The sequence below is a fragment of the Argopecten irradians genome, chromosome 6 (assembly GCF_041381155.1).
Source record: "Argopecten irradians isolate NY chromosome 6, Ai_NY, whole genome shotgun sequence".
In the NCBI taxonomy this organism is placed as follows: domain Eukaryota; kingdom Metazoa; phylum Mollusca; class Bivalvia; order Pectinida; family Pectinidae; genus Argopecten; species Argopecten irradians.
Window position 1 is genome coordinate 30661777 of NC_091139.1, and position 15993 is coordinate 30677769.

A 15993-nucleotide genomic window follows, 5' to 3' on the forward strand; every position below is an offset into this window, starting at 1 on the left:
TATACAATAATAATTTCGGTCGTCACTTAACGTTTAAATCTCAATCATTTACAACAGACAATATGTATTGTCAGTATCGGCTATGCTTGCATCGAGATCCAATATTTGTTTATCTGGATACTTTTCGTAACGAAGTCGTCAATAGGACTGTAATTAATGATCTACACGTGCAACGATGATATGGTTATTGATATTCCTTAAATAATTCGCGCTTTCGATAAAATTGGAGTCGATTATCTTACAATAATGACTTCACTGCCCATTTGTTCTCACTCGCACATGAAGTGTACAGTTTCGGTCACCACATCCGGAATCCAACAACAGTCCCCGAATAATATCAGCTCCCATCCACTGTCGGACTGACAGACTACTCCATTGTTCTCTCCGGACGCGTCCAGAAGACACGCTTCTGGCCCGTTTGTATTACGGCGTACTCGGTAAGACGGATAAACCTGATTGTGTTCCTCGACACTCTCTCTGGTGTCCTGGTACTAACAAACACCTCGCCTGTCCGGTTGGTACTGATGTCATATGCTTCACGAGGACTTATGTCCCCAGCATCCCCTGTGCATGACGTGGGCTGATGTCGGCAAATGTTTCCACGTGTTTATCGTGTAGTGATAGTTTATACACTAATGTACTTGGTGGATTACTGGTCATAAGTATGTCTGTTGTCCCCATCATGGCCAGACTAAACGGACAGAAGTCTAGGGTAACAGTGTCTCTGACCACACCCGTCTTATTGACCAGTACTAGACCCTTGTGTTTGTGTATTGATAACCACGCGTGACTGTCATCAAACGGACATATGTCAGATATAAAACTTTTTTGAGTAATAATGAACTTTGAGAATTGTTGGACGTATTTACTGTTGATGTCTTTTTTCTCGGACAGGTCAAGTTCGCCAAACATTTTCCTCAGCAGGTCGCGATTAATACATCCCGTCGCAAATCTCGGATATTTTCTTCCACCAGTCTTCACATTAACGTCACGCCGGGGAAATGTTGATCTCATCGACTTTTCTGTTTCAAGCATTGATTCAACTGATCTACTTGTATCCGCTTTATCGTGAAGTCGTATCAGCTCCCCAACCTTGGTCTGATATTGTTGACAATCTTCTTTGTACTTCGCCGACTGTTTTTTCTTCAGGATCGATAGCTCTTTAAGCACGGCATCGGCGACGTTGTTCACTTCAGCTAATAACTTCTCCCTCTGAAAGTTAACTTCATCCCGAGTTGTTTTAATGATGTTTGTTGATATTTTATCATTACGTTCCAGATGTGACATCGCGGTCTTGAAATGTTCTACTTTCTTTGCTACTGTCGTCATGTGTTCATTTAAATGCCTCTTCAATGTTGGTACAATTTGTTCTAAATGTTTCCAGTTGTGTTGTTTGTGTTTTTCTAAGACACATACGGAACAAAGCACTTCCTCACAGTCAGAACAGAAAAGATCCCGGAGTTTACCAGGGTGTACCTTACACACCTTTGGTACAGGCTTGTCGGTCTGACGGTCAGCTCTCACTATCGGTACGATGTCATGGTTTTTAGGTTTCTCTCCGCGTGAATGGAAATCCTTACAGCGATCACTTAAGGAGTCCTGGCATTCATTACAATACCAGTTTACGTTTTCATCATTGTCCCACAGAGAAGATGGGTAAGTAAGGGGTTTCATGGCTCCTTGTATACATGTAGGTTTAGAACTCGCCATGGCTCAAGTAAAAGGTATATTTCAATAAACAAAATTACAACGCACGTCTATATCGTCGTTACGTGCATCTCGTGCCGAATCACATTGATTTACTCGACACAGTTTATAGTTTTGTCTAGATATTATATCGGCCGACTGTAGATAATGATGCAGTAAAATATCAAAGTATACTTTGTTTTATCATGGAACGATCACGTGTGAGGCAATCGTGTGGTGCACTTCTACTTAAGGATTAAAGTATCTTTCTGATGGTTTGATCAAACGATAAGCTTAAGATGGGTATTACTATTTACAATGGACCTCGACCATAATGAGATTTATTTTTATTATATTTATAACATTAACATTGAATTATACCGTTTGGTTACGACACAGACATTTGGAACAGTCCATAGAAATTGACGGGAATTCCCGTCTGAAAGAGCATTGGAATGTGCTCATACATCGCGGTGTTATCAGAATTATTCTTCATTAATCACAAATTTGCCTGGTATCAAGTGGCTTCGCTCATGTTATATTGTTTACATATAGGACAGAAGACAGTATGATATAATCAGGATCAATTATCATTGGTTTGGGAATTCATTTCTACGTCATGACTTGATGTCAGCAAACAACTACGTGACGTCATGGTCCATTGACAATGTTACATAATGGCCGTTGGAATTTTTTTTTACATTTTGACGTCGATATTCTTTGAAATGTAGCTTTTTGTATTTATGAGATTACCGTAATCTTAAATTGCGCTAATTTCCTATAGGTTCTTATGAAATACGACTCGAAGTTGTATTCTTTGCTTGAAAGACCTGCTATATAACAATTTTTCTTTTCGTAAAATCTCATGTGACATAAACACTTATAAACACATGTTTAAACAATTAATTAAAGACTGTTTGACACTCGAGTAAATCTACAATCAGGCCATTTGTAAAGCATCCAATCAGATATTATCCTGGCACAATAGAACAAAAAATATATATCATACATATAATATAAGTTATTTAAAGTGTGTATAGGATCCAATGTGCTCCAATGACCTCATCTGTCATGCACTCTTTTCCAACGATTTTATCAGTCCATTTTGTGTATAAAAGTCAATAGCTGTGCTTTATTAATGTTTTCATTACTTTAACGAAAACCTTTGTTATAAGAAATACAGTGAAGTCGATTATCAAAATATTTGTTGTTCTTTTACTTAGGTTGATTTTTGGATTATGATATTTTTCAAATGAGTTTAAAATATCGGATATAACAACATCCACTGTATTATATATAATCACTACCTTGACTGAATGGAAACATTATTAAAACACCGTGAAGAACACAAAACGTCATCACAAGTTGTATATAGTCGTTCACTTTACATATCAATTCTCGTAATTTATCCACAAGTTTATTTGTCTATCTTCTCCGTTTGCAGTGCGTCATAGCAAATATTTTCTGTAGGTTTCATTCAAGTCACAAGGCAAGCTAAGGTTTGATAATTTTTCCTTATTACCAGTTTAGGTCTTAGTCAATCTTACGAGAACATCATGTCAGTAACTGGTATGATATGGAATAGGATCCACTGTACGACATATATTAAATATCCCTGCTGAATGTGATCAATATTGAAACACCACGAAGAAAACAAAATATGTATATAGGGGTTACACAACGAGTGGTTGTTAGATATGGAATTTTATCCTCACAAGTGAGTTATTTTTTAAAAGTTACAAAAGACACGAGCTTTAGCGAGTTATTTTTTAAAAAGTTATAAAAGACAAAAACTTTAGCGAGTGTCTTTTATAACTATATGCCGTGATATTTTCAGCAAAAATGCACTAATTAATATTCAAAAAGTCATATTTTAAGAAAGAATTCATTTATATAAAAATCTTCTAAGTGGGAAAATTTTTTGGATGAAACATTTGTCATTTAACGTATTATCAAATTATTTTTTCCAGAGTTATTCCAACAATATCACACTCACTGTCGGACTATACAAAAGCATACGCACCGACAAACAGTGCCATTTACTTTCCGCCAAATAATCATCAAGCCATTGTTATCAAGTCCGTGACAGACTCGTTTAATCTATATGTATATTTAGCTACCAAACTTACCAGTTAGATCCTGTTTCATCAAAACAAGTTACACAGATTATTATACTACATATGAATACGTCACGTTTTTGACAACGACCACCTTACATATGGTTTCATGTACGCTTTCCAATATCAGTTTTGAGGTCAAACAGCGATCACAACATAGCATGACGTCACTCGATTATTGATGACGTTGCCAAACGATGATGTTGCACTGAGCAATAAGTAATTCGGTCAAAGTTCACCGTGTCAATCAATTAGAATGCGTACAGAGTTTATACCACGTGTGGTGTAAACAAATTATTAACCAAAAGTTGCATCGTTTATATAATGCCCTGAGAGTTGAATAACACCGTCTATTGTGGTAGAAAGTTGTTAATTGAACATATATATTATCGTGATTTAACAAATAAATCCTATTTGTGAATTAATTTAGTGATCTGCTCCGTTTGCACTACTTTACAGGGAATCTTTTCGCTGTAAGGTTCCTAAGTCAGGAGAAAAACTTCAGTTAAAAAAATCAATAATCTATTTGCAACAGTAATTGATACATGCATCTCAATCAATAAAAAAAACCATGACAATTATTGATGTGATATAAATTCTTTTCTCTACTGTCTATCATAACGAGATGTGTATAGTAATAATAAGTACGTAATGAAATTATTGAAATATCAACATCATCGCTTCACAGTTCGAGTCAATATTTACACCAAGTGTTGCATAACGTGTACAGTACCGCCCCAACATCTGATCCACACGTCCCCGATCGTATCCACTCCCACCACTCTAGGACGTACCACTTCATGTTTCCGGTCCAGAAGACACGTGGCCCGTGTACCGGTGCTCGGTATGACGTACACCTGATTGTTTCTGACGTCTGGCACAAACAAAGTGTCGTACTTGTCACATGACATCCTAAAGAGATTCATGTTGGTAGCCACCTGACCATATCTGTATAATAGTACCTGACTCGTCCATTATATATATTTTGTTAGTTGCGGATCCTCTAGTGCCTGTTGACATAGCGATACTCGAAGACAAACAGTCAATGCTATTTCCGTCCCCGATACAGCTCATCTACTGATGTCCCCAGTTGTACGTGGACTGATGTCGGCAAATGTTGTCACTTGTGTGTCGTGTAGTGATAGTTTATACACAAATGTACTTTGTGGATTACTGGTCATAAGGATGTGTGTTGTCCCCATCCTGGCCAGACTATGAGGACAGAAGTCTAGTGTAACAGTGTCTATGACAACACCCTTCTTATTGACCAGTACTAGACCCTTGTGTTCGTATATTGATAATCAGGCGTGACTTTCATCAACGGGACATATGTCCATTATAGGACATTTTTGAGTAACAGTAAACTTTGAGAGTTGTTGGACGTGTTTACTGTTAATGTCTTTTTTCTCACACAGGTGAAGTTCGCCCAACATTTTCTTCAGCAGGTCACGATTGAAACGTCCTGTCACAAATCCTGGATATTTTCTTCCACCAATCTTCACATTAATGTCATACTTGGGAAGTGTTGCTTTCAGCAGTGTGTCTGTTTCAAGCATTGATACAAATGACCTTCTTGTATACGCTACTACCGCTTTTTCTTGAAGACACATCATCTCCCTAACCTTGGTCTGATATCGGTTACAATCGTCATTGTATGTCGCCGACTTTTCATTCTCCATGGCCGATAACTCATCGAGCACGGCATCGGCGACATGATTCACTTCAGCTATCAACTTTTTCCTCTGAGAGTTAACTTCATCCCTAGTATATTCAATGATGTTAGTTGATATTTTATTTTCATGTTCCAGATTTGACATCTTGGTCTTGAACATTTCTACGTATTTGGCTAGTGTTATCGCGTGCTGATATAAATGTCCCTTCAATGTTGGCACAACTTGTTCTAAATGTTTCCAGTTGTGTTGTTTGTGGTTTTCGGAAACACACACGGAACAAAGCACTTTCTTACAGTCGGAACAGAAAAGATCACGGAGTTTACCGGGGTGTGCTTTACATACCTCTGGTACAGGCTTGTCGGCCTGACGGTCAGCTTTCCGTATCGATACGATGTCGTCGTTTTTAGTTTTCTTCCCACGTGAATGAGAATCCTTACAGCGATCACATAACGCCTCCTGGCAGTCATTACAGTACCAGTTTACGTTTTCATCTCTGTTACACAAACACTTATAAGTAACGGGTTCCTGGGCCCTCGTATGGATTTAGAACTAGCCATGTCTCTAGCCTCTTCATCAAATGGATAAGTGTGAATATAATGTCCACCTAGCACTTTGGTTTTCTTACATACATAGCCAGATAAAGGTGTTTAGTTAAGGAGTATATATCAATACTTCCTCCTAAGTTTGATAGATTTACAACGCGCAATTTTATTCCATTCGGTTATTATCACGTTACTTGATTTATATCGATGTTGTTGACAAAGATCAGGTTGTATTTCAAGAATATACTGGTCGAAGACAGGTAGATAAGAGTGCAATGTAATATCAAAGTATACATGATTTCATTATGCCATGACCATGCACTAGAGAATTCTGACAGTTTAGTGGTGTACTTATATATCTTGATAGGTTATGGTGGAATTTCAGTCGGATGTCATCACTTCATTGGAGTGGTTGTATTATTCTCAACCATGAAAGCCAAAATTGCGAATCTATTGCATGATATATAATCATTGTATTTGCTGATTGTGAACAATATTGAAACACCAGTACGAAAACAAAAGTCACCATCAGATACATATAGTTATTTACTGTACACGTCTAATATCGTAATTAAAAAAATATTTTCTATTCCCGAATCATCCAAATTTATTTTCCCAACTTTTGCACTTTTTGCGTTTGCACTAATTCATAGCGAATATTTTCTTTTAATTGTTAAGTTTCACTGAAGTCACAAGGCGAACTTAATTTTTTTATCCATGAAAATGGAGTTTTGTCCCTATTGAGGAAATGATTCTCCGTAATACTAGTGTATATCTTAATAAATTCAAAGGGAAGGCAATTATTCATATGATATGAAATATTGTTATTTCCTCCGGTCCTTCATTTTGATGTGTCAATCTGAACAATCACAACACTCTGCAAAGGAAATTGTTAAAATTTCTACACCATTGCGTCAAATTAGGAGTCAATATCTATAAAATGACTTTCGTGTCAAAGTTTACATTTGTATAACATGTACGGTACCGTCCCATCATCCGATCAACACGTTCCCGATTATACGTGTATCCACTCCGACCACTGTAGAAGCCATCACTCCATGCTCGTGTACCAGTACTCGGTAAGACGTATACCTGATCGTAACTGACCGTCCATTATAGATATTTTGTAAGGTGCGGATCCCCTAGTGCCTGTTGACATTCACAGCTCAGCATCCTTATAACCGTACCAGAGTGGTTGAGTACCACTATCTCTGGTGTCCTGGTACTAACAAACACCTCGCCTTTCTGGTTGATACTGATGCTCATATGCTTTACGTAGACTGATGTCGACAAATGTTGTCACTTGTGTGTCATGTAGTGATAGTTTATAAACAAATGAACTTTGTGGATTACTGGTCATAAGTAAGTATGTAGTCCCCATCCTGGCCAGACTATGAGGACAGAAGTCTAGTGTAACAGTGTCTCTGACCTCAACCTTCTTATTGACCAGTACTAGACCCCTGTGTTTGTGTATCGTTATATAACAACGCGTGACTGTCGTTTACTTGACATATGTCTAATATAGAACAATTTTGAATAACAGTGAACTTTGAGAATTGTTGGACGTGTTAATCGATAATGTCAAGAGATTGAGTGTCAAGTCAGGCGATATTGTCTATTATTACCAATTTTTTTTAAAACTTATTTTTCAATAAAATGGGGGTAGCTAGCAGAGACTTTTACATGATTATTCATGAAAATGCATATTCCAGGCAGCAATAGCAATTATGATGAATTAATTGTATGTCATAGGGACAATTAAGTCAATTATAAAATGCCACATTCAAGTTTTAAGTCTCCCTTTATTTAAGAAAATAGTAAAGTAATAGCCTAATCCTTCTTCATACGCCAGGGGTTACTATCACTGACATAATATCTACCCTTGCACTATTTCATAATTAACTGACCGTCAGCTGTCAATCAAACTGCATTGTTTGTTCCGACATGGAATAGAAACACATGTGTTACACCTGGCAATCGGTCAATGAAACTGCAGGCAACAGAAGACACAGGTAATTAGATAATTTAATGTACATCAAAGGAATTGTATAATGTGGTTCACTGTACATATGTGTTGGTTTGAAGTTGGGTGTCACTTTCTAGGTTATCTTGAAAGGAAATCTATGCAGGACTCAGTTTTGAGGTCACCTGAGATGGCCATTGAATCCTATTAACAAATTTTCCATGATTGACCCCAGGGACCTGAGGGGTGGGGTTAAAAGGGGTCAAATAGGATAGGCTAAAACTTCAACAACCTTCTTCTAAAATTCTGGAAATGGTAGAATCAAATACTCTTTATAGATGGAAAGGTCTTAAGGTCCTTCACAAAATTTTGAATTATATATATATGACCCTGGAGTCTCATGTTTCCCCCTGGGGAGGGAGTCGAGCTTACTATAGTTTTTATAGTGAAAAAACATTTATGAACATTATTTGGTCATTTGTAATAGAAAATGAGTCAAATGTTTTCAGAATTATCAATATGATATGGCCATTGAGTAATATTAACACATTTTCCATGACTGATCCACAGGGGCCTGAGAAGTTGGTCCAAAGGGGGTTTCTTTTAATTCATAAATGCTATTTAAAGATTTGAACCAACGTTGCAATGTTCTGTATCAGCACTCAAGTGACCATCAAGGCCTCTTGGGCCTCTTGATTTCTTTTTACCTTCCTCCAATTTTACTATAAGATATTAATCCATGGATGGATATTTCGTCGGTGATAGTAACCCCTGGAGTATTGAGGATGTAGCTTACAAAGATTTTTCATTTTTTAATTACTTTCCTTTGTTGTTGTTTTTTTTATAGAAAATCAATTAAAATGTATCTTTCAGCTTAACTGCTAGTATATATTATATAATGAACTACCAAGTTTTTTTAAAAATAAATAACCTTGACCTTTATTCAAGGTCACACGGGTCAAAAGACTAAAATCCTGATATTACTTCAAACTCTGGTATATTTTCCATAACCTAATGAAATTGGTCCCTTGTAAGAATAACAACAAGAGTTATCTCCCATTTCTCTTCTCTTCATTTCATCCGCGACACTCGTTCAGGTGTTGTCCAACTAGTAAAACGTACGTACGAAACGTATGTAATACGTGTGTTAAACATGCATAATACGCATGGTAAACGGACGTAAAACGTGCGTTAATATAAACTCATGTAAAACGGATGTATCTGAACATGTGTTTTACATAAGTTTTGTCCTGTTAAAAATCTATCTTCTATATGTTTTTTCAGGCAAATTGACCTTGAAGCTGTTGCAGATTTGTCCATTTCATAAAATTTGTTTCCTGTCCAATGACTTTGTGGTTGTTTTTTCATACATGTGTGTTGTGCAGTGACTGAGCCATTATTCAGTTATTGATCATGCAGACCAACCCCCATGCTGATGAGTATATATTTATTAATAATATCATACATGTGTGTTACTATATGCATGAACATCCATTATCGGTTATATCCTCTCAGTTAGTGAAGACTGAAACACAAAAAATATTGTTTCCAAAATGGTGTTGTATGCAGGAAAGCTGGAGTATCCTGAGAAAAACCACTGACAAACAGTACCTGGCAACTGCATTGATTATTTCGCAGGTAGAATTTATACAAGTAATAGTATGCATGCTTTATAAAGATGGAATATTTGATTTTTTTAACATTTATAGTGCAGTAGTTACAATACATGTATACATAAACAGTATATTGTGTTTTATGTCTGTTTGTTAACGTACGTACGTTTTACGCATGTTCTCGACGTCTGCTTTACGTATGTTTGCCAAAACGTACGTAAAACGCATGGTAAACACACCTATTTTTTTCAAACATACGTAAAACGGACGTTGCGTTTTACGTCCGTTTATAAACATCCGTTTTACACATGTTATGTACGTCCGTTTTACGCATGTTGGCCAAAACGTACGTAAAACGCATGGTAAACATACGTTTAACACATGTTTTTTCAAACGCAAGTAAAACATGCGTTGCACTTTTTGCTGTATAGCTGCGAAAGTGCTTGGGAATCTTTACTATTCCTTTTTTCATATGTACATGTATATATATTTGCATACGTTTTGATAGAACATGATTAGCGTTACTTAAGTCGATGGTGATTTACACAATACGTAAATCTAAGACGGGCTGTTAAAACGACAACCAGAGTTACACATTTAAGTTCATACACGTTTTATTTCATATGATCTCGATATAAATCAACAGACCACTTAAAACTTCTAAGACAGAATATGTCCCTCGATTCTATGAAGGTATATGTATGAGGATAAGCACACTTCAGATAAATTACATATATTGGACAAGAGGTTTCGAGGAACATTTGTAAGTTTCCTTTTTTTAATTTACCATATATATCTGAATAAGCCTACGTAAGATGGATGGTGTAGTCATTCATATATTTATTATTGTGAATTATCACAAGCCTATTATCTTATCATATACGTGATCTGACAGACATAATTTTGATATAGTGCTTGTAAATATGAAATGGCTTGTTTACGTATCTAAGAAAACGATTTTAATTTTCTTGATATCTAAAAAAGCTAACAATTAGGATTTAAACGCCTCACATTAATGCAATATAAATGCACGCAGTATGGTATGCCTGTATCTGTAGATAACTGTTTAAAAGGTTTTAAAAGAATAAAATAAACCTGTATGTACATACATTCACCTTGTGTGTTGTTTCATGTCTTCTCGATACAAAAACTATTTTCTATCCGGTGTGTTTACACAAAGGAAGGTAATACGATATCTCAAATATATTCGTTGTAATGGTTGGATTTCCAGCCCATTCCATAATGTTGCATGTACCTCAATGAAATATGATGCCAAAGATACAGAACAACACACTCCAACCAATACTTATACTGACAAATGGCAAATCAGTCGCCGAGTCGCTATGTTCCAAAACTGTAAGCAGGAATAGAAACTACGATCTTCAATAACGTGATGAGAAGATAGAATCAAAAGCTTATTTGTAGAAAACGCCCAAATCAAGATCAAAGAGAGGCAGTGCCAAGGGAGTCGTAAGTAAGAAGAAAGTCACTAAAAAAGATGAGAGATAAAATCTCAAATTAAGTTGCCTTCATTATCATAATATTGGAGTTGTGGGTACAGTGCATATGCCTTTCCTGTAGAGTCGCTCTAATAAGTTACGACTTGTTAAATTGGTTGTTAATTTCCAAATTAAGTAACATGGAGTGTTACGACTCGATGGGTATATTGTATTCACACATGTAGGCAGATAAGACGTTAGAACAAGACCGTTGACATTGCGTTTTATTAAAGGGACAATTCGATGAGGCTGATTCTGTTACATAATCACGAAACAAAATATGATGTGGATGTATTGTCCTGCAATCCATATGAAACATAAATTAAAAAAAAAAACAATGACATATCCCACGACACTGTTAATTATTTTGTTTTATCCCAATGAAATTTCAAATGATATATAATATATAATCGTATAGCTATACGATTCAACAGATACAGAACGTAGGATATACCCGTATGCGAGTTGATGTCACGTAAGTTAAACAAAACAACTGTATGTAATAAATGAACACCGATGCGCTGATAAAATTGTGTTTCAGAAATGAACATGTATGAAATAATAAAAGCACACTACCGCTATAGCTATAGAAGTTCTAGACAAATGTTGGGTTATTCCTCTGGCGCGGGCCGGGGTACGGCATACACAATGTCGCACCATTATTGTGTAAATACGAACATAAAGGTGTTACGATAGGTAAAATAAAATTAAAGGACAATGAGGTTATGTTGATGAACGAGTGATGACATATCTCCTATTATTCCAAGATTTTGATACACATATATTGATAGACCAGTCTCGATTCATAAATACGTAGTCAATGTTAAAAAAGATGTACCAATCAAATATACTCCTGTAGTAGTCTCTGTAGTAATACTATGAGTGGATGAAAATCTTCTAGCTACGACCAGCTGAGTAGTGTAGCAGACGAACTACGAATGTAATACCATCATGTATCATTACATATTTGGTTATCGAAGTAGGTTTTCATCTTTTAAATGCATTAAAGACATTGTTAGATTACAACCTGTTGAACTGTGAAGTTTCAGATTTTATCTGCAAATCTGGACGATTGGTACGATACATAGTGGCGGAACTATTTTTCCCTTAAATAATCTTCTCAGAATTCCTTATAGTGTCGGATCACAAAATGATGTAAAAACTTCGGCAAGCCTCGGGTTTTATAACATTTTGTGACCCTCTGGTAGAATATCCCTATCCTTTATATCCACATATGAAAGAGTCTTATATTCACGTATTACCATCGTGTTCGATATTACATTTGGGCGTATTGATATGATATTCCTGGTGCGAAGTACACATAACATCAAATCATGTCATTATACAATCGATTTTCGTTAACCCGAACTCGTGTTTCTAAGACAACCTGTATTATTCGAAGTAAATCGTTGGTCCTCACTAGACTTTTCGTTACGCTTTCATCTCAAGCAAGTCAGCTTGCCATACACTTAAATTACTTGATATATCATTTATCTATTATTACAAGGGCGCAGCCCGTCGTGCGAAGGGCACGAAGTGCGAAGCACTTCTAAGGTTACACATACATGAAAATATAAGAATAAGTACAATCTCCCGAATTTAATCCTACACACTGACAGCTTCAGTTTGCTGCCGCCATTATTTACCAACTGTAAAAAATCCCATCAGCGTGATTGCGTTACTTTGAAGTCTCATTTTATAATCGAGCGGTTCAAACGCTTTTATGATCCGACGAACGTAATCTTCATCCGGTAGAAGCTCAGTGCATTTGCCCTTTATTTGCAAGCGTCAAGTGATTTGGAGGAAACACAGACTTTCGCCAAACCAACTACACTTAGTCCCCAACATAAAAATAAACTTGACCTTTCAGCCTAATACCAAAATTGTGAATAGTAAACTACAGTATGTTTAATGAATATATCTGTATTTTTAAAATGATAAAATAAATGATTTAAAAGATTTCGAATCAAACGAAATGTTGAATGTTAAATGTTCAAAAGGCATGAGGCGAAACGTCTGGGGCGAATTGAAAGGCCAAAACAGGAAAAACATAGACATTTCGGACTTATATCAAACTGTTTCAAAAATAAAATACAGTGTGTTAATATCAATGAATACATTTGTATTATTTAAATAACAGAAAGAATCGATTAATAAAATTCGAATCAAACTTAAATTTGAATGTTGAACATCAATTAGCTATGGTGCGAAAAGTCTGGGACATGTCGACTCAACGATCAATTGGGTACGCGGTTAAAACGGCCCCACTGTAAAAACGGCCCCAGTCAGAACGGCCCCAGTTAAAACGGCCCCAATTTATATATGTAATATATGTGTGTGAATGCATATGAAAGCGAGGTCTTTAATTATAAAAAATGTATAAACATGAAAAAAAGTGTTTGTTATTTATATGAAGTATATGTTTTCTCATTAAATATTTTTATTAATTAACATATTTAACCTATTCAAAATATGATAAATGTCTTTGCTAAATTGTTGCATTTAATAATGTTTGAATAAATAAAAAAAAACAGTTATAAATTGAAATTATACATTTATTTTGATCGATATTTAAAAAAAAAAAAATAGCGAGATGGATACGCATTGGCTGTTAGTGTTTTTATAACCGAGTACCTCGGAGTAACTCGGTTAAAACAACAATCTAACTGATTGGTCCTTTGGTACTGTAAAACGAGTAACTATACGGAATAATTTCACTTCTTTTACATTCTATTGGATTGTAAACTGACATCATGAGACCAGCATTTGTGAGATGTTTGTGTTGTTCCCGTGCAGTGCGACCTGCACAGCATGCACTTCAGTGCGACGGATGTGACAAGTGGCAACATCGTTTGTGTGGTACTGGTAAGTCTTAATTTATTTTATATATTCAAATGTATTTGTTTAAGTTGTCACAGTTGTTCAAAAGGTTATTAGCAAATGCTGATTAAAAATGCAATGTATAATTTGATTTATATATATGTCATATTTTGAACAACTAATACTTAGTCATATATTATAATTATGTTGTTGCAATGAAAATAGCCGTTAACATACGTGTGCAAAATATCACTATTACAATTTTATATCTATAAATCATATCAGACATTATAAAAACCCGGTAAAGTCTTTTATTCATCTTTCGATAATTAATTGTATGTATACATGGAAATTTGATTAATTATTTCATCCATTTATTTAAAACGATATATGAGCTTTTATCCAAGATATAGATATTAGAAACTATGTTTTAAAAACTGACGTGACGGAGATTGATTAACACCTTCACGCGTTTATAAAACATTTTATTTATATAGACCATGTGGCGAAATGTCTGACATTCTGCTGCATCAGTCTGGGGCGAATTGAAAGTCCAAAACAGGAAAAACATAGACATTTCGGACTTATATCAAACTGTTTCAAAAATAAAATACAGTGTGTTAATATCAATGAATACATTTGTATTATTTAAATAACAGAATGAATCGATTAATAAAATTCGAATCAAACTTAAATTTGAATGTTGAACATCAATTAGCTATGGTGCGAAAAGTCTGGGACATGTCGACTCAACGATCAATTGTGTGGCGAAATGTCTGACATTCTGCTGCATCAGTCTTGTGCTACACGCTATACAGCTTGTAATCAAAAATCTGCGTAAAGTAGTAATGTTTTCTAAACACAAGTTTGTGATTAGAGAGTCAAGTTTATTTCAAAAAAGGTTCATCACTGCCCACTTTTATTAACTATGATCAGATTATTTTCCCATTATAAAGATTTCTCGAAATTCGCTGAAACAAATATCCATCACGATCATAGCTATTTAGCTCATTCTAGTGCAGTTGTTGTAACAGTTACTGATCTTAAAGATATCCACTCTCAGTGTACCATTGGTCAAAAATCCTCCGCTGAATCGCTGAATACAAGCACATCAAAGTTACCAACCCATGCATGAGAAAATGAACGTTAATAATGATGATGTTGATTCCAAAGAAGGTGATGTTAATCTGACAAATAACAAACCATGTCAACCACTTTATCGCGTAGTGGATGTACCATGTGATGGGAATTGTTTCTTTTGGCGTGTCAGTTACTTAATGCATGGGAATTTCAATCACCCAAATGACCTTGGGCTCTTGATTTGTGAAGATATATACAACAACTGAGATTTCTTTAAGGATTATGTTTCTCTTCACCATGACATACAAACACAAGAAACATACCGGACTGCAATGATAACCGAGTGTTGGTGGGCAACTAACGACACCAGTAATTAGGTTATTGTACGAAGATATACTGTACAATCAGCACTTGAATGGTTAAAAAGCATAAATCATCCAGGCACCTTGGTAAACGAAGATAGATTGTGTCATAGGGTTGATACACATATTACGAGGGCTGGATCTCAGGATATTCAACGTTTACAAAGCCTATGTGAAGAAACCAGGAATCAAAATTATTAACTGTTTTCACAGGAAGCTTTAAATTTACAGGCCTTGTTAATGAAAATTGGATCCTATTCTATTGACAGTGTCATTAAAAAGTTAACATACTTCAAAGTTTCGTAGACATGTACTGTGTAGACACGTATTTTTAACGAATATCATCTTGCACATTTTAAAATTTATTTTTAATTTCAAGAAAAAACTTTCTGTCCAGTTTATCTATTGTCAGGTTGGGGACTTCATACTAAAACAATATTCCCTTTTGTTGTATTGTATAAATTTTGCCAATTTGTACATTATGTACAATATATATGTTGTATATATGTTTGTTACTCAAACATATGGCTGCGCCCTTTAAGGCCTTGACTGGAGCCATATTATTTAATATTTACAGTTTGCATAACTCACAAGGGACTCCGACTTGACCTTAATCATATGTCATACCATGATGTCCT

General features: G+C 35.5%; 1 protein-coding gene and 1 pseudogene across 1 annotated transcript; both read right to left on the reverse strand.

Moving 5' to 3' along the window:
• Positions 1-367: 367 nt before the first annotated feature.
• Positions 368-1710, reverse strand: LOC138326454 (uncharacterized). The gene is made up of 2 exons (XM_069272558.1): positions 586-1710; positions 368-550 (listed from the first exon to the last, which is right to left on the reverse strand). Exons 1-2 carry the CDS (start codon positions 1708-1710, stop codon positions 368-370), a joined length of 1308 nt encoding a protein of 435 aa, XP_069128659.1.
• A 1803-nt stretch (positions 1711-3513) lies between these two features.
• Positions 3514-6033, reverse strand: LOC138326455 (uncharacterized; annotated as a pseudogene).
• Between the last annotated feature and the right edge of the window lie 9960 nt (positions 6034-15993).

Excerpts from the sequence above, each read along its gene's own strand:
- LOC138326454 (XM_069272558.1), bottom strand. The coding sequence starts at position 1,710 with ATGGCGAGTTCTAAACCTACATGTATACAAGGAGCCATGAAACCCCTT. Across the intron at positions 551-585 it reads ACGTGGAAACATTTGCCGAC|ATAAGTCCTCGTGAAGCATA; the intron begins ATCAGCCCACGT and ends GATGCTGGGGAC.